The sequence below is a fragment of the Penicillium psychrosexuale genome, assembly GCF_028828465.1.
Source record: "Penicillium psychrosexuale strain IBT 29551 chromosome Unknown utg000002l, whole genome shotgun sequence".
In the NCBI taxonomy this organism is placed as follows: domain Eukaryota; kingdom Fungi; phylum Ascomycota; class Eurotiomycetes; order Eurotiales; family Aspergillaceae; genus Penicillium; species Penicillium psychrosexuale.
In genome coordinates this window covers 3985628-4003436 of record NW_026643187.1, presented here as the reverse complement: position 1 = coordinate 4003436, position 17809 = coordinate 3985628, and the positions used below count along the sequence as shown (strand labels likewise).

Sequence of the window (17809 nt, the reverse complement as noted above, 5' to 3'; positions counted from 1 at the left end):
AGCTGAGCTGTATTGCGCAGCAAGCAATGATCATACTTGGCAAGGCTCTACGGCGGGTATGCTCTCAAGCAATCGACCATTGTAGTGTACCTCCACTCCAACATATCGTTCGCAGTTCGTTCGTTCGGACATTAGGTCGAGAGGATCGAGTCCGTTAGCGAGCATCGTGGGAGAGGGAGGTATTAGTACTGGTGGAGAGAATCTTCACGGTCCTTCCCAAAAGGGAAGGTGAAGGTAATGTCGTGCAAGACGTCAGATAAACTGAAGTTCGTAGATAAGGAAGACGTGTAGTGCTCCTGCCTATGCTGGCTCCTTCCCCCTGTGGCTCTTTCCCTTTCCCTTTCCTTTTTTTCCCTCTTCTCCTATTCTCCTATCATCCTATCATCTTATCATCTTCCTTCTACTCGCCATCGCCATGTCTCAGAAAAGAAAGACTCCCGTAAGTCTCATCTTTATTGATGATCATGTCGTGTGGTCATCCCATGTCCTCACTCAATATGTGAATGAACACTGACAGCCGTGCCAGGCCACTGCTCCCAGTGCTCCCAGCGTCTCCAATGCCCCCAATGCCCCCACCACTGTAAGCACTCAATCTTTGAGATGATTTAATGATGAGGAGATACATTGATGCGTACAGTTCAAAAAAGGGGGAAAGCGTCAGCGCCCCCGAGGAGGGAAAAAGATCAGAGGTTAGTCTCACATTATCATGGCTGAGACCACTCGAGTTGGACAGAAAGCTAACCCATAAATACAGCAATACTTTCGAGGGAGAAAGGTAATAGCTCTGTCTACCATGGCCAATATCAAGAGAATGAGAGGTACTAATAGTACATCTAGCCGCCAAAGAGCTTAAGGACGCCCTCGCTTCTGCTGCTATCACCTGTTCTGCTGCCGGCGCTGGTGAGTATCCCACGACATATTAATGTTGTCTATTCCTATAACTATACCAGAAGCAATACTAATACATTCTAAGGAGAATCCTCCACTGCTCCTCCTGTCGCCTCCCCTTCGACCGACTCCCCTACTGTTGCCTCGCAGGCACCTCCCCCGGCCATCACTACTCCAGTAGTAGATCCTCCTGCCGTGTCCCCCTCCATGCCCAGTAAGCTGTATACCCTCGCACTCTAAATTATGGCCCCTTCCTCCGCTGTTCGCTTAGGAGGAAGCATCTCATCTCCAGTAGAAGATCGACTGCAGGTCTTGCTGAGGAGCAATGCTAATATTCGAATAAAATAGGCACCACTAGTGCAGTAGTCCCCACGGTGGGAGCTGCCTACCGTATCACTCTTGCTTCATTGGTCCCCGGGATGGAATTAACGGACGAGGAAGTAGAAGACCTGTCTGGGTATTTACCCAGTGTTATTACTACCTTCATCCAGGATCGTAGGGTTACCTTGGAGGTACCCTGGGATTTGTGGGCCTAGGCAAAGAAATCAATATTCATTCGTGTGTCCACAATTCACTATTAATACTTATTATAATACGAAGGAACGTCTCCTTCCAGCGAGTGGTAGCATCCGCAGTGGTCCTCAAGCCAGGGAGCATCCTTGATAAACTGCCTAAACCCTAGTAAGTGACCTTGGATCACACTGTGGAATTGTGTGATAGGGAAGGCTCCAGAACTCCAGAACTCCTAAGAGCTAAGAGAATCTCCTCGCACTTTTTCCCATACAAGGTATATGATATACCCGCCGGGGACAAGGTCGTTTTTGTCTTGCTTACCGATTTGATACCCAAAGAGTTTAGGGGTAGCAGTTCAGCCATAATGACAAGGCGATTGACTTTAGTGCTATAGCCAAAGTCCCTTGTTTTTCTCTGCTCCTCTGTCTCTCTATACTTCGTATTTTAGTTGAAATGCACTTATTGGGGACTGTGAGCTTCTCATAGGGATAGACAACATTAATATGTCGTGGGATACTCACCAGTGCCGGCAGCAGAACCAGCGCTCGCAGCAGAGGCGAGGGCGTCCTTGAACTCCTAGGTCCTTGCATCCTCCTCTTCGCTTGCACGGAGAGCGACGGCCAGAGCTAGCCTGGCAAAGTACAAGACGTATGTCTTTTCAGTGATAAGATATGGACCATATAGGCGAAACGAGACTCTCAAGGAGCGCTTTCCCGGATCACCCTGCATGTATTGTCTATACCCGTCCTTGTAAGAGGCGTTGAGCAGGTTCAGCTCAGATCCAGTCTGAGAAAAGAGCGTCACTCTAATTGTTATATCAGTATAGAAACTCAAATACAGCGATATTACTGCATAGGCCTACCTGTCCTTGGGAAGGGATGCGCATTTAACAGGGCTGTAACCATTTCCATGGTATCTTGCCAATAGACATTCGGTTCATGGCTTAACCGCCTTAGAGCTTTCGCTTCGAGGATTGATTGTGCTCGAAAGGTTGACTTCGACTCCAGGAAGCCGTCTACCTGGCATGACAAGCTGAAGGCGTCTGATCTCAGCTCTCCGTTTTCCTTGTCATTCTTGACCTTCTTGAAATCGAATTTTGGAGTGGTAACTTGAGGCCTTACTAAGGCAAGCAAATTCACACTGCTTCATTGGAAGCGCGCGGGAAATAATGTCAGGCCTTCACCTCTCAACGTAAGGGTTTGGCGGGCTTGGGTGATGTAGGAGTGGGGGAACATTCTCCAATGTCGACTGCCCATTTTTCAATAGTGACAGTCTTCCTCCCCCTCCGAGCGACTCTTATGGTCAATGCGACTTTGACCTCCTGGTCTGACTAGTTCAGCCAGAATAAAACATCTTGCTTCAACTTAGTCAATGATCCAGATCACGCTGATTCCAGTCACTATCTACATCAGAGTGCTTCGCGCAGACTGCTTGTAAGAAAATGACAAGTGAAGCATTCACAAGCTCCTCATTCTTGTCATAGGCCCTCTCCTCACTCGTAGGTACCAAGTACGGTAATTGGTTCACCCGTTGCTGTTGGTTGTAATCTCAGAAGCAGAAATTACTCTTCGAATATCTTAGAGCCTGATTTGAACGGGTCTCTGGTGTGGATGCTCGTCCTCAATGTGGCCTCTGCTCTCTTGGCTGCTTTTTTCCATTGCGTGATATCAGAGGGGATCGGGGTCGACTGATTTGGGGGCATTCCCGAAAAATTGGATGCAATGTTGATGCTGTGGGATTGACAGTTGCCACTTGCGAGAACGAGGAGAGAGGATGTTCAGGGGAGAAGCGACGGGGGAATGAGTGGGTTAATATAGAGAGACATAAATGTTTGCTAGGCGGTTCCAGGATTGTTCCCATTCACTGCCATTATTAAAGTACTTATCTCAAAGCAAACACTACCCCAGAGCTGGTACCTAGTAGATCTGAGGTATCACTCACTTATTCCTCACTTGTTCTTCACTTGTTCTTCGCTCTTCCAGCCCACCTTTATAAGGGCAGGTTAGAAGTTAACCTCGATATATCAACTTGCAATAAAGGAATCAAGTTTGTTTTAACTTGAATAGTATTCCAATTAAGAACACAGTCTATGGGATATCAATATTAGAAACAAAGACATTGGTAGCATTAATCAGGAAGATACCATAAAACGCCATGACCTGTACACCCCGGAACACCAGATGTAAACATTAAAATCATATCCTCTCAGCCAAAGAGATACTTCCGCCAGCTCTGTTTCCAAGGCTTCCAAGTCCCCCCAAACCGATGGTTAATACAAGCTTGTTGACTACTGAAGCCCTCGGATCCAGAATGCCGCTGTCCATTACCCCAAGCGTTAACAGGTAGAACACACAGCCCTCCCATTAGCTTGCCAGGCTTAGTCTCCGAACTCTCAACACAGAGCGGCTCTTGAATCCCGTGGAAAGGCGCCCACGTCACACGCTGCACAGACGAAGCCGAGGACGAGAACCCAGCGTCCGCATCCACAGACTGTTGTACTAACCGATGTGTAGATGGCAATGTATCCGACAGCACATCGAGAATAGCATCTGTAAACACGCCGGGGCCGGTGATCTCCATCGTATCCATTTCGTTGAATCTCCTATTCCAGAAATGACCCTCGTCGACTCGCTGCTTCGTATGGGACAACACACGGACGATGATCTCTCTTAGTAGCGGACTAAACCGTTGTGGCGCATAAATTGAGTATTGGATGAAGCCGTAGCGTCGGGCCCAGTGCCAGTCGCGCATCTTCTGCGGCGAAGCGAATGGCTCGTCGATTTCAATTCCGACAACTAGCGACACATTCGCGTTAACCGTGTTGGCTTTGAAGATGGAGTCGCGCAGTGACGGGCATGATTTGATGCTTCGTGCGGGATATATGTCGAGGTCTGCGTAGTAGCCGCCGTAGTACCATAGAATCAAATAGCGGAGGAGATCGCCGCGGTGGACGGAGTGTGGGTATGATTTGTAGAGTCGAGCGATGTCTGGGATGGATTCCAGAGTGTCGAAAATGAATTTGTCAGCCCAGTCGGCTTCTATCAGCTGTAAATTGTAAAGTTAGTCGGTTGACCTGGTATAATCAAGATATGAATTGTCCGTTGTCGGTCTTACTTTGTATTTCCATTCTGAATTCTTTTCCTCGAATTGAATTGAATCGTCGCTTCGCTGGCTGACTCCTGGCAGCATAATCTGCCACAGTGTATGTGTTGCATCCTCATCGTGTCGCATTTCCCTTTCTATCTCTATGGCGCGGAGCGCATTAGAGAGCTTGAGCTCGTATTCATGGTCTGGGTTCGTGCGAAATGTAGACTGGTGAAGATACCGCGGTCGGTCTTCCCCGTACAGCTTCTTGGTGTGGGGATCGAGCTTGGATGTGGGCACAGACTTGAAAAGAATAAATAGAGTTAGAATCGCAGCCACCAGGACATATTTATGCCGGTTTGGAAACCCCAGAAACACGCGATTTCTCATGGTGAGTGGTGAGAGGACTAGCCATGACAAATAAGAGACCGTTGAGGGGTGAATTTTCTTTGGGCTATCAGTCTAAGCCCCCAAATAGACCCCGGGAAGGTCTCATTTCATTGGTTTCGCCTGATTGGTGTAACTGTGATGGACCCGGGAAACTGAGTTTGGAGGGGTTCACTGGTGTTAATTGCGATATTTGGAGAGATTGAGGTAGAGAGGACTTTGTGAAGATATTTGAATGCTTGTCTGTTGTCTGTGATTCCAGATCCATGTCCAATTCTAAGAAAGAGAGAACATTTGCACCGTCGACCTTGTTCCCTGATTGTTTGCATGTGGGGCTGACCGCCCGTGTATGTCTTGGCACTCCCAATCAGGAACTATAAACCGATAAGGCACGAGAGTCCAGAAAAGCTTGGCTACAACATAGTCGTGCTTCTATACATCTAAGCGTCAACGAATTTAATTATTTGGATCATACATTTAGAAAACGCGTGAAGCCAATAACTATTACTATTCTGTTTATTCTTTCATTCTTTCAATTCTTTTAATAGCAAACGGTACTGGTTGAATTGAGAATCCTCGATTCTCCCATCTTCAACTCCCAAAACATGTAAACTCTTCGAGCTTCGAAATCACGTGCCACAAGAGCTTAGAAACAGTACTGTTGAGCTCGCTTAGATGGTCTCTGATCTCTTTGTGACTGTGGTTCGCCTTTATCATCATTTGTACCAACCCATATGCCTTCTCTTCCACAGAGATACCAAGACCTACAATCGTATGTCTGACCTCCAATCAGCAAAATATGAGACAAGCATAAGCTGACAGTATCATTTAGCACTATGGCAAACAACAACGACCAAAGCAGCGCCACGGGTGCGCCCTCAAGACAAGTCGCCAGACAAATCAGGCAAGCCCGAGGGCATTCCACAGGACGACCGGACGCAACAAACGCGAACCACCAAGGTGCCTTATTTCGCAGCCCTATCCGACCTGGCATGGCCAGCAGCCGCTTTGCCACTTTTACAAGTGAAGACCCCTCTGAGCCCGCGCCCGATCCAATGGACATTGATCCAATGGAGATCGACAGCCCTCCTCCCCAACAGGCTCAGCCTGCACCAACCACCACCCTGACTCGCATGAACGAGCAGGCTCAGAACAGTGGCATGCACCGCCACAAGTTCTACCTCTCCATTGGGCCTCGTCCCATGCCAACTCTGGACCTCGACGTGCTGACCGTCGCTCGCGCTGAAGTGACTCGTCTTCGGAGAGCAGGACTGCCAGTTCTGGAGTCCCTGCCTGAGCGATCTGGTCCGCATCTCTACATCCGTATTGATACGGACCAGGCGAGCCGTGATCAGGCACTCGCTCGTGCCGATCTTCGAATGGGTATCATGCAGGACATGATACGGGACGGCTTCGGCTGGTTCTCGGGTCTGCCTTACCGCCACCCGCATTTCGATGTGAAGTTCCTCCGTAGTCCACGCCTCTAGATTGAGGCTGTGTTACTGGGTCTCTGAGACCCATGAGCTGTTCGGGGTGAGAAGTGGGATGGGGGATAGCCAGTTGTGTTGTTCCTTTTTCTTTGTCCCTTCTCCTCTGCGTTCTTACATACAGATAGCCGCAAATAGTATTCTTAGTGATTTTGCTTTCATCCGTAGATCATATAGGCCTCAGATATCTATCTACCGTACCTAGGCCACCGGTCAGGATAGAGTAATCAGTGAATTTCGAGTGATCCCAAACACCATAGTCTCATAGTTTCATAGCCTCTAGAACTCCGCAACAAACTCCAGCAATGCAATTCCCATCCAATCCCACCAAAACAAAATGCAACCCTTATTTATCAACCGGACGCAAAGCCAATGTAGTCTTACTCTGCTCACACCCCTGCCAAGTCCGTTCAACAGCCTGGATAGTAGGCCAGACCTGCTCACGAGCATCCTTCCGACTAACGCCCTCCTCGAGCAACTTCTCATACGGCGTATGGACATGTCGAATATGCGCCTCAACAGCCAATAGCGTCTTTCGATTGTCACTGATCATCCCTGTCCGCCCTACACGCCCCGACCCCTTGAGGAAGGCATGCTCCAGGACGATTTTGAGGGTTTCCTTCGGCATAAGCGGGAATTCGCTCTTCAAGAGTTCCCGTGATTTGGAGAGATCCTTAGCATCACGCACTTGCACGGCGTTGGCGCGTGATTCTTTTGTCGCGGCGGCTGATTCGAGAACTTCTGTGTAGATTTCTTCGGGCACTCGGATTCCCAGAGTTCTTTTGCCCGTGCGGTTCTGGGGCTGTTAGAGGTCCTTTTCTGGGCTTGAAGCTGATCGTTCGAATGAGCACAGCACTTACGTAGACGACGTATACTATTCGCTCGGACTCTTTGGTCTTACTGCGGCAGTGTCGAGTGACGTATACATCACCTTTGGGGACTAGAACGTAGCCATCTGGCAAGGGTACTTGCTCAACAATATTCTGATTCAATGTTTAGCGTGATATCTTTCTATATCAATACGGCTCAAAATTACCTTTTCGAGTGGATCATCGGAGACGGGAATGAGTGCGGCCCATATTTTCTTGGGTTTGCGACGCTTCTTCGTCTCGTTGAGTACTTCGGCAAGCGGTTGGGCCGGCGAGCCTGCGTCTATCGGACGTGCGTGGCCTTCGCGAGTGCGGATACCACGATTCCTCTTTCTCGCCCGTGGTTTGCGTTTGCGAACTTTGGGTTTAGTGGTTGGTGCCATATTGAGTGTTCATGGAGCCAAGGAGGTGGATGAGTTAATGGTTGACACGGTGTTAAGATGCGACCACATCGACTCCATTGAGCGATAGGTTCTGGCAGTACTCAGATCTGATTGTCATTCAATGTTATTTTTGGACCTGAAACACTTGCGGGTCTTTGATACTTCCACGGTTTACGGTCAAAGCAGATCAGAAACGGTGGCTGTGGCACTCTGGGCCGTGGCACTGTGGCTGTGCGAAGCTGAGGTCACTTTGATGCCTGTATAATCAGGCCCTGAATCCCTGACTTCCACCTCAGATTCCGACTGCTTTAGACTCGACACATCTATCGGCCATTATGTGTACAGACAAATGTCACCGTATGTTCACATCACATGATATGCTTTCCAGGGCTGCCTACGGCGATATGGACTCTGCAACTCAGGATCATAGCTTTCTCAAACGCCTATGCCAACAAGTCAAACCCTTTGAACCCAGCTACTCTTCCTATGATGACCTTCAAATGCTTGGAATTCAAGTGTCCCAAGTCGCAATAGTGAATGACTAAATCATCCTATTTGGCCCATGCTTCTTTAGCCCTAAGAAAACGAGAAACCGCCCAGGCTAAGACTAGTTCCAACAGTTCGATGAGATTGTAGAAGATTGCAGACCTCCATTCAAACTACTTTAGGTTTAGCGCTTCTTGGCCAGCCTTTTTTACCGATTATGCTAATCTCATATGTGATATATCATATCATACGCTTGACCAGTCCATTTGCATCTGGTATAGGGCCAATAAATCGGGAACCTACGTGTACTACTTCGTATTAGAAAGCAGTAGGGGTAGGTGCGGCTGTACGGTTCCAGTTGACCGGATCTTATGTGATACCAAGGGTATCTGCCCGTGGACATGGATATGGATAAGCTTAGAAGGGACCTAGAGTAACAAGAAGGAGGCTAAGTACAGTTCTAACATCGCTATCAATCTTCACCAGCGTGATGATCACCATTGAACCATCTGCTGTTAACCGCCTAATTCGGCTTCTAGCATTGTCCTTGCATATTCCAGCCATATCTCAATTATTTTTAGCTTTCAGTCAGAACTAGAAGATTCAAGTGACGACGCATACTTCGTCACTATCCTCACAATCTATCAATATACCAGGCCGAATGTCTTCAGCCCTGCCCCATTGAGTGCAAGTAAACTTATTTCGAAAATTGCATTTGGCATTTGTATTAATATGATCTTCATTGCTGTAGTGGTCATTTATCACATCAGTATAAAGTACATATACGTGCAGCTATTCTGTGGTACCTATAATCGCGACGGAATTCTGCAGCTAGTTCTCGTTTGGGCTCTCTTTAGTTTAAGATAGACTGCGGATAGTATAAGCAAATGAAAAGTGTCCTTAAGTAGTTGGTTCAGTTTTCAACTGCCTATAAAGATGAAACAGTTCTCCGGGTCGTACAATAGTTATAGTATCTCGTTTAGGTGACACAGCCGAGATACTAATGTTCGTTTGTAAACTTCTAGAGACGCAAGTAACCATACCTAATGGCCAATGATATGAAAAGCACCTCATTTAGGATACATCAGGTAACGTTCAGAAGGAATTGACCAGGTTTAGAAGGTCTATAAGTATCAGCTTTTGAACCTCCTTTTCCTTCCATTGCTTCCATATCCCAACAAAGTATTTTGATAGCTCTTTTACACTCTCGACTACCATCCTCTCCTATTTCTACTTGCATTTTTCTTCAACTATCCAATCTATATGTGAGTCTCCCAAGAGTGCTCCACGGAGAGCTTAATTGGTATACTAACAAAAAGCCATTTTTAGTATCAACTCACCATGATGGCTCTGAACCCAACACCGATTACATCACGCCAGGCAGTCCGTGGGAACTTTAAGCTCGCCCACAGCTTTGAGTGTAAAAGGGCGATTGTATCGTACCATCGCCATGTCTGGTGTCTTCCTGTAGGGAATACCAACCGACTTGAAGTCAGTAAAGCGAAGGTTCCCGTCCTCGGCTCTGAATATGCGCCCAGAACCTGGCCCACAGACTATCCCTATTTCAACAGTTTGTGGGTCAAGTTCTTAGGAGCATATGCGGAGCGGAGAACGTGAACCTTCAATTTACGGTATTCCCTACATAAAGACACTGGATATTGCTAAGGTACGCTAAAATTCCCCTTTTACACTCAAGCTGTGGGCGAGCTTAAATTTCCCACAGACTGACAGCGCGCTTTCAGATAATGACCTGTGGCGTAATGTTTTTGTTACTTCGCATCGCCGGCACTTGACGGGTGGCTTATTAGAGACCGGACTGACAAGAACGATTTGATCTCTCGCGATTGACGTTAGTGCTATTAGCCAAAATCTGTTTTTTTTTCTTTGCTTCTCTGTCTCTCTATACTTCGTATTTTAGTTGAAATGCATTCTTTGGGGACTGTGAGCTTCTACGCCAGGTCTCAGGATATTGTTAAAGTAATTCAATTTGATTTCAATTTGGTGCCTGACAAGATCATCACCAAGTATTCTCGCCAAGCCTGCATATGGGACCTATTCCGAATCTTCCACGGACCATATTCTTGCATCCTTATGAAGGAGAAATATTCCTGGGAACCAGGGTTTTGCGCAGGACGGGGACTTGTGGCATAGGGGCTGGGAGTTCGTCTTTCAGGTATCACATATTCATTGTTGTATTTCGCAATCGTCAACCAGATTTCATGGTTGTCTTGCGAGACAAGGAGACATCTATAGAGGTCAGGAAGGACATAAACATTCGAGAGAGTGATTCGGGGTCTCTTACTGGTTAATGGCAGTTTTTCGGACTTGCTCCTCATCGTGCAGTATCCAGGAAACCATCTCAGTGCTCTCCTGCCATAGAAGTTCAGGTCATTCCACGGCAGCTTCTAATGCTGGCTTGACCTCGGTAATGGCAAAAATATCAGGGGTCTCAGTTCCCACTAGACATCCGTCGATGCGCGCAGTCATTTTGTTATCCTTAAACGATGTATGAACTGAGAGTGAATGGAGGACCATTCACACTTCATGTCAGGCAAATGCACCGTCAGAGCCCGCAGGAATAGCAAAAGAGCGTCGTTAACAATTTGCTCGTCTTTTGTATGTCTGATTGGAAGATCAGAATCCCCTGCCGCGGTAATAACGCTCATTGGCACGGCGGTCGATGGGGCGTCGCTTGTTACGCTCGCCCTTGAGGGAGTGACAGTTCTTGCTGCGGAGGGAGTGAGGCTGATCCTGTACGCGAGCAGATCTCCGAACGATAACAGAATCAGACTCGAGGCCTGAGATATTGAGTGCTGATGAAATATGAAATTTTGCACTGCGACTGCAATACCAACTGAAAGACACCTATTCTCGGTCACTGAACACCCCCGAGCCTTGGTTAATACGTTGAGCTCGGGGAGGGTATTCATCATCTCGGAGACCCGGGCCTCTATCCCTGCATCAGCTTTCGGGAAGTGACTGACGTCCTTTAGCAAAACCGAAGAATGGTTATGTGAGCAGGGGAAAAAAGAGAGTTGAAAGATCGAAAAACGTACCTTTTCAGTGACACTGGAGGTGCCAGGGTTATTGATGGATGAAGAAGCAAACCATGGGTTTATATGGTTGTTGGCCCGGGGAGAGGGGAGAGTTGTATTGTTTAAGATCTTTAAGAGGTTAGTTATCCTGGGTTGTGGCTTGATTTGTCAGGCAACTCTTTTTTCAATGGCCCGCTAATTCTGCCAGAGAATTAATAACTCAGAACTCCTCTCCAAGGCTCTTAAGTTTGACTACCTAGCTATATAGTGAAATCTCATAAAATATTTGGAATGCTGTAGTATTAGCATCCTCTTTGGGACTAGCGGACCCAGATGAGAGCCTCACAGATGATGTAATCATCTCCACCAATCATAACCCACAGGTCCCGGATGCATCTGGCCAATCAAATACGGAGTATTGACTTCCCTTTTGAGAACTATCATTCAGTCGCGATGGCAATGGCTTAGGCGGGGTCTGACTCAGTCGACTGGTGAGTAATTGCAGGGCCATGAGCTTGGAACTAGAAGCATGGAAGTGAGTGTTTTGCTAACTGTGCTATTCTGCAAATTAAATATCGGCTCTCCGTATGTGGGAATATATAACTAGCTCCAATTCTGTATCTTAGTTGTAAATACTTGAATGAAGCAAAATACATACAATTACCTTGGAATGGAAGTGAAACCCTATGCATAACCCATGGACCACGAGATAATATACTTTATGTACTCCGTGAGCAAAATCGGCAAACAAAAGTCTAGTACATATACGGATGTACATTCATAGTATTGGTACTTCTCTTCTCTCTTCTCACACTTACACAAATCTAAAACACCCATACATTCAAACCATGGCCTCCAGTGATACTTGGATAAATCCTCTCGTTCGATATCAAATAAATCAGCACTCGGCCAAGCAAGAGATGGAAGAATATCCCGATATTGAGTCAGGGCAGTTTGACGACATTGATGCTAATTTTGGCGCTACCTTGAAGGATACCATCACCGTTCTCGAAACTGACAACTATCGTACTCGCAGAAAGAAAACCGTTTCGATGCTATCAGATATTCATCCTCCACCTCGAATTCCGAGATTTTTGAAGATGCGAGTATACTGGGCAAGATTGCGACATTGGTGACTTGGAATAATGGGATTACAACTCGGGATGTATGGATATTTGGTGGCCGTTACTTTTATACAAAATGCTCATTGTCTGTTTCTTTATTTTTGTGTATTATTAAATTTAGTCTTAATCTGAGTGCGAGTCCATACCGTCGGTGATGTCTGATATCAATTACACTGATTAGTTCTCAGGTGCTCCCTAGACCATAGAGTTGATTACAAGCGTAACAGTATAAACTAATATTCGTAATAAGTCACATTCACTGCTCTGCAGATGGAAAAAGATAAAGGTACAAGACAATATGGTACAACATAGAACAACAGTGGGTATAATACAAGTCTGGTAAAAGAAACCAAGCCGATTCCAGACCCAACAAGGACAAACAAGAAGATAGTAGGCCATGCCATGGAATGGCTCGTAGGGGAAGTGAAATGAGAAGCAAAAACTAACAGTTCAAGCGCCGTACATCCGCACATCCTCCGCGTCAACTTCCTCGCGGCGGCGGAGGAAGGTAGCCTCCTCGAAATCATCCATGTCCATAGTGGGCTGTTCAATCTTGCTGTGTCGCACAGCAAGGATACGGCGACTTTGGCCCAGATTCGGGGACAGGATGGTTCGTCCGCATGAGTTCTCGTTCCAGGATCCGAAGTTGTTGAATGATTCATCAACATCCTTATCGACCAGAATGTCACCATCTAATTCCAAAGCCCGCTTTTGTCCGCCCAAGGCAAATGACACAGCCGAGTCTTGGCTGCTTGATGGGATCGAGTATGCGTCGCCATCGTCGGTAACGAGGAAGTCATCGTGGCTGGACGATTTACCAGTGCCGGAAAAAGGTGACAGCTCAGAGTATCTGCTGCCACGGTAGGGTTGAGCGCGCGGGGTTTGACCGACAGCTGTCGAGAGTGGGGCCTTTCCTTCTGTCTTGGACATATTGGTTCTATAACCGTCTGCGACGGATTTCCGAACCCGCATTCCGACAGACAGAAGAGATGACTGAACTTTGGCAGGCACAACCGGATGGGCAGAGAAGGTTGCTGCGGCGTAATGGTGGTGGTGTGACACCGCAGGTGTATCTGAAGACACTGGTTCCGAGGCGGATGTGAAGAACGTTGTGATAGGAGGTTGGAAGCGTCGGCGCTTTGACAAGTCGCTATTGCTGGGTGGCATTTTGGAAAAGGAATATGAGGTTTTCGATTTCAATATGGGAGTATTCTCAAAATGCCCACGAGTGAGTGACGTAGTGTAGTGGGAAAAGGGAAGAAAAAGAAGAAAGGACGAGGCTGCTCAGGCAACGGGGACGCCACTTAACGCGGTACGCGTTGATCAACGCATAGTACCCCCACTAATATCGCGTCGTGGAACCAATCGAGCACCTTTAATTAATCTTTACTTTATACGATGTACAGTTATGGCTGTCATAAGATAGTATATGCTCTTTATAGTCTATCCTGTGAGCCTCGTGCAATGACAAAAGTAATGTACTGTATATAACAAATCATTATTTTTAAGAAAAACGGACATAAAAGGCCTATCACTGGCCAACGTTTCCTCTCCGTCCGCCTCTCTTGCCACGATCGACATGAGCCCGAAGCACAGCACGGGTCTCCACCAAACTTCTCTTGTTCTTGCTGCGCGCCTTGCCCAGCGTCATGAGGAAGTTCTTCTTGCGAGCCTTTTCCTTGTTGGTAGAACTCTTTCCTTGCTCCACCTTGCGTTCCTTGCGACGAGCCTCCTTACTCATATGCTCAGTCTTGCCCTCCTTGGCGTGGGCAATACGTTCCTCACGAGTGGCCCTGGCGGCAGATAGAGCAGCAAGACCCTCAATCTCACCAGCGGTCAATGGGTCATCGGTATGGCGGGAGGTCCATGGGGCAGCGACGCGGCCCTTGTTGCCCGGAAGAGTGGCTTCGGCTGCGGCCTGAGCACGAAGCTCCGTAAGTTTGGCGAGATCAGCCGGGGTGAGGATGCGGGTGGTGGCCAGTTTCATGAAATCAATGGGGTTTTCGGCTTCTTTTTCGGTGTCCTTCTTGGTCTCTTCGTCCTGTTTGGCCTTCTTTGATGCCGGCTTGCCTTCATCCTCGGAATCACTCAGTACAATGTCAACATCTTCCTCCACATTGATCCATTCTCCGTCGACATCGCTGTCCTCGTCCTCTTCGACGTTCCAGGCTGCCCAGTCGGCCTCGTCGTTCTCCTCTTCGTTATCTTCGGCATCAGATGGAAGACCATTCTCGATGTTCTTCTTGCGACGCTCCTCATCTTTCCACTTAGCCAAGAGTTCCAGACCCTCAATTTCGCCGGCCTCCTGCTGACCGTAACGTCTCTCTGGTCTCTCGCCAGCGCGCAAACTCATCGAGGCCTCCTTGCCACGGTCACGCTTCTTCAGCATCTGCGCACCAACATCACGGTACAGACTGAGGAGACCCTTGGAGGCCATCATGACACCCTTATCCTTACTCTTCTTGTACATGACGAGATCCTGCAACAGGGTCTCATCAATAGCCAAAGGCTGTCTAGCACAAATTTCACGGATGGCATTCAGACCAGCCGTGGCGACTTCACCGGCAGATGCTTCGGACACGAACTCATTTGCAATCTTCTGAATCAGAGGCTCGAGAACATCAGGAGGCACCAGGTCGTGCGAGGCTTGGGCTAGAGATGCCAGGAACGAAGTCACAGAAGGTTGGCGGGGCGTAAGGTACTTTTGGAAGTAAGAGTAGAGCGGCATGATGTGCAACTTGTGCAAGCCGACCAGGCGAGAGACCAGCTGTAGCACCTGAAGCTTTTGCTCCAGATTCAACTTAGACTTGCTGTTCTGGAGATGCTTGAAGAACATGTTATCCGCGAATCCCTGGGGATCGTGAAGCAAATGAAGCGCGGAGAAGTTGAGAGGATTGGGATTTCCCTTCTTGCGCTCCTTGTTCCTGACCGCTTTGATGGCCTTTTCGGCGACACGGGCCTTCTTTCGGGTCTTCTTATTGATGGTAAGTTGATGCTTAACCTGGCCAACACTGACTTCTTCTTCACTGTCTTCGTCCTCTAATTCCTCGCGCTCCTTATCGCCACCGAGGAAGAAACGGACTCCACCGATGATGACCTTCTCATTTTGTGACAAAGCTGCCTCCTTCATGATCTCAACGGCCTTAGCCTCCGTCCAGATTTGACGCTTCCATAGCTCTCTGGTGATCTTGATCGCCCACAGGCCTTTAGCCGATGTGCGGTCTGATGTGACCAAGTTGAATAGAACTGTTTGCATAGTCCGGTTCAACTTGTGGTTAGTGGTCTTTGCATTTGCGGTTCGTAGCTCAGAGAGGATCTTTTGGAAGAGCAGAGCCCGCAGGGTCTTGCTAGGTGTAGAGATGAGGATGGGGAAGAGAGTGTGAAGTAGCCTAGAGTAGTGGTTAGGATCGAAAGTAGGGAAGTAATGAAAGGGTCTTCGCACTTTGCTGAATCTATAAGATCCTTCTTCTTCAAAAGCGCTAAACTTCCAACCAGCTTCTCCCGCAACTCTGTCTCCAACACCAGGTGGTGCTGCATGAGCATATCAATGAGCTGTTGCGGGAAATCCTTACAGATGCCCGGGTAACAGTCGGCCACATGAGAGATGAAGTCAATGAGATCCCGAAGAGAAATCAGACCGGTGTCCGTAGCAGATGTAGGCGCCGCCATGAAAATCTCACGATGGGATTCATATTGGTAATGTTGGGCGCGGAAATCCTCGATATAAGACCTGAAAAGCAAAGCGATAATTAATCCCCGACCGTGTACAAAATAGCATAGGGAACTCTGCATATAACTTACTTAGGATCTCTGCGAATCTTGTGCTGCAAATTGGGCCTGCGAACCGCAAAAAAAAGATGTTAGCATCACGGACTGAAGCCTCTGATCAATTGATCAGGGCGCATCGGGTCAGACATTTACGTACAGGTCAGCCTCGACCTTTTCCAAGGCTCCCAGCTTTCTTTTCACCATTTTGAAGTTGAAAATAAGAATGTGGTGGTTGGGAAGGGTATGTTGGAGGTCCGAAACTTTTTTTCTCCGTATCGATAAGCGATGAAAAATCTCAACCTTGGCAATATCTGATTTGGCTAGAACTATCAAATCATAAACACTAAGACATTGGATCATGTTGATCGTATATTCTTCTACAATCTCTATGCTAGACTTGCTAGATCCATTCAAAAACGAGAATAAAAGAAATTTTTTCTTTTTAGGAAATAGGTCTTTACGACCCAAGGTCTTCATGATCGCATCACAACTACAAAGAAAGCCGTCCGAATGCGTTCCCTTTTAAGATCGTGCTTCCTCCTTGACTGTATCACATTATGTACAGCCTTGCAGATGCATGCGAATCCACTGAATCCCGGTTAAAACCCCGTCCACTCCAGTATACGCAGACAGAGGACCAAACGGAGAACAAATCCAACACAACCCCTTTACCGGTTGCTCTTGGCAACACGCTCGAGCTCATCCTTCTTCTTGATAGCGTAGGAGTTGGAAGAACCCTTGGCGGCGTTGATCAGCTCCTCAGCAAGGCACTCAGCAATGCTCTTGATGTTGCGGAAAGAGGCCTCGCGAGCACCGATGGTGAGCAGAGAGATAGACTGGTTCACGCGACGGAGGGGAGACACATCGACGGCTGGAAGGGAGTTAGTATTTGATACCAGACATGACGAGACAAGACTTTTTCACATACCCTGGCGACGGACGGTACCCTGGCTACCGATACGGGTGGAGTCCTCACGGGGACCGCAGTTGACAATGGCGTCAACGGCAACCTGGAGAGGGTTCTGGTCGGTCATGATGTGAACCTGTAGAATTGAAAATTAGTGTCTGAATTGGATAGTTGAATGGTTGAATTGGTCGGAGTGGCACATACAATCTCGAAAGCGTGGGCGACGATGCGAACGGCCAGAAGCTTCTTTCCGTTGTTGCGGCCGTTCATCATGAGAGAGTTGGTGAGACGCTCGATGATAGGGCACTGAGCCTTGCGGAAACGCTTGGCGGCATAGCGACCGGCAGAGTGGGAGAGGTAGACGGGGGAGCGGATCTGGATGTAGTCGCTGTCATGGCGGGTCAGCACCTCTGTAAACCTGATAGTCGCGCGATTGCCGGTCCTTGTGCGCGCTGTTGATTTCCTGCTGTGTGCGAAAAGAAAACTAGTTCCAAGCCGTGTTGTGTCCCCTCCGATAAAGATTTTCGATATCCCCCTTCCAGTTGCCGAAGTCTTGCCATTCCACCAATTCGACTCGTTCTTTTCTCGCACACAACAGGAATTCACTCGGCGCATAGAGGACCTGATAGAAAGACTCACGTCAGGGAAATATCCCGGATCTCGACATCATCGTAGCTCCACTTGTTGAACAGCTTGATGCTGCCCTGCTCGGCCAGAACCTCCTTGGGCAGGACAGGGAAGGCGGCGACCTCGACGTCCCCGTTGTCGGACATGTTGACTGTGCGGGAGGGGTTCGTGGGAAATTGACCGGGTTGTCGTTTGGTGGTTGAACGTCGATGAGGTTCCGGGTATCCAAGAAAGAAATTGGTGTGCCTCGC

At 48.0% G+C, this 17809-nt stretch overlaps 11 protein-coding genes across 11 annotated transcripts; 3 read left to right on the top strand and 8 right to left on the bottom strand.

Annotated features, from left to right (window-relative positions):
* Positions 1–415: 415 nt before the first annotated feature.
* On the top strand, positions 416–1424 carry N7518_002674 (uncharacterized protein; the record flags this gene model as incomplete). Its single annotated transcript, XM_057183602.1, has 7 exons — positions 416–439; positions 527–580; positions 638–689; positions 755–775; positions 838–900; positions 974–1102; positions 1237–1424. 7 exons carry the CDS (start codon positions 416–418, stop codon positions 1422–1424), a joined length of 531 nt encoding a protein of 176 aa, XP_057045052.1.
* Positions 1425–1977: 553 nt separating this feature from the next.
* Positions 1978–2657, bottom strand: N7518_002673 (uncharacterized protein; the record flags this gene model as incomplete). Its single annotated transcript, XM_057183601.1, has 3 exons — positions 1978–2204; positions 2264–2521; positions 2585–2657. 3 exons carry the CDS (start codon positions 2655–2657, stop codon positions 1978–1980), a joined length of 558 nt encoding a protein of 185 aa, XP_057045051.1.
* Positions 2658–2769: 112 nt separating this feature from the next.
* Positions 2770–3103, bottom strand: N7518_002672 (uncharacterized protein; the record flags this gene model as incomplete). Its single annotated transcript, XM_057183600.1, has 2 exons — positions 2770–2896; positions 2967–3103. 2 exons carry the CDS (start codon positions 3101–3103, stop codon positions 2770–2772), a joined length of 264 nt encoding a protein of 87 aa, XP_057045050.1.
* Positions 3104–3606: 503 nt separating this feature from the next.
* Positions 3607–4875, bottom strand: N7518_002671 (CAZyme family GT32; the record flags this gene model as incomplete). The annotated part of the gene is made up of 2 exons (XM_057183599.1): positions 3607–4446; positions 4516–4875. The coding sequence occupies 2 exons, from the start codon at positions 4873–4875 to the stop codon at positions 3607–3609; spliced, it is 1200 nt and encodes a 399-aa protein (XP_057045049.1).
* An 833-nt stretch (positions 4876–5708) lies between these two features.
* Positions 5709–6359, top strand: N7518_002670 (uncharacterized protein; the record flags this gene model as incomplete). Its single annotated transcript, XM_057183598.1, has 1 exon — positions 5709–6359. The coding sequence occupies one exon, from the start codon at positions 5709–5711 to the stop codon at positions 6357–6359; it is 651 nt and encodes a 216-aa protein (XP_057045048.1).
* A 346-nt stretch (positions 6360–6705) lies between these two features.
* N7518_002669 (DUF2293 domain-containing protein) lies at positions 6706–7611 on the bottom strand (the record flags this gene model as incomplete). Its single annotated transcript, XM_057183597.1, has 3 exons — positions 6706–7155; positions 7220–7342; positions 7396–7611. 3 exons carry the CDS (start codon positions 7609–7611, stop codon positions 6706–6708), a joined length of 789 nt encoding a protein of 262 aa, XP_057045047.1.
* Positions 7612–9441: 1830 nt separating this feature from the next.
* Positions 9442–9714, top strand: N7518_002668 (uncharacterized protein; the record flags this gene model as incomplete). Its single annotated transcript, XM_057183596.1, has 1 exon — positions 9442–9714. The coding sequence occupies one exon, from the start codon at positions 9442–9444 to the stop codon at positions 9712–9714; it is 273 nt and encodes a 90-aa protein (XP_057045046.1).
* Positions 9715–10079: 365 nt separating this feature from the next.
* On the bottom strand, positions 10080–10584 carry N7518_002667 (uncharacterized protein; the record flags this gene model as incomplete). The annotated part of the gene is made up of 3 exons (XM_057183595.1): positions 10080–10344; positions 10400–10467; positions 10495–10584. The coding sequence occupies 3 exons, from the start codon at positions 10582–10584 to the stop codon at positions 10080–10082; spliced, it is 423 nt and encodes a 140-aa protein (XP_057045045.1).
* Positions 10585–12706: 2122 nt separating this feature from the next.
* Positions 12707–13423, bottom strand: N7518_002666 (uncharacterized protein; the record flags this gene model as incomplete). Its single annotated transcript, XM_057183594.1, has 1 exon — positions 12707–13423. The coding sequence occupies one exon, from the start codon at positions 13421–13423 to the stop codon at positions 12707–12709; it is 717 nt and encodes a 238-aa protein (XP_057045044.1).
* A 364-nt stretch (positions 13424–13787) lies between these two features.
* Positions 13788–16228, bottom strand: N7518_002665 (SDA1 family protein; the record flags this gene model as incomplete). Its single annotated transcript, XM_057183593.1, has 4 exons — positions 13788–15645; positions 15699–15986; positions 16058–16093; positions 16182–16228. The coding sequence occupies 4 exons, from the start codon at positions 16226–16228 to the stop codon at positions 13788–13790; spliced, it is 2229 nt and encodes a 742-aa protein (XP_057045043.1).
* Positions 16229–16692: 464 nt separating this feature from the next.
* On the bottom strand, positions 16693–17704 carry N7518_002664 (40S ribosomal protein uS7; the record flags this gene model as incomplete). The annotated part of the gene is made up of 4 exons (XM_057183592.1): positions 16693–16895; positions 16953–17067; positions 17136–17319; positions 17571–17704. 4 exons carry the CDS (start codon positions 17702–17704, stop codon positions 16693–16695), a joined length of 636 nt encoding a protein of 211 aa, XP_057045042.1.
* Positions 17705–17809: the final 105 nt, after the last annotated feature.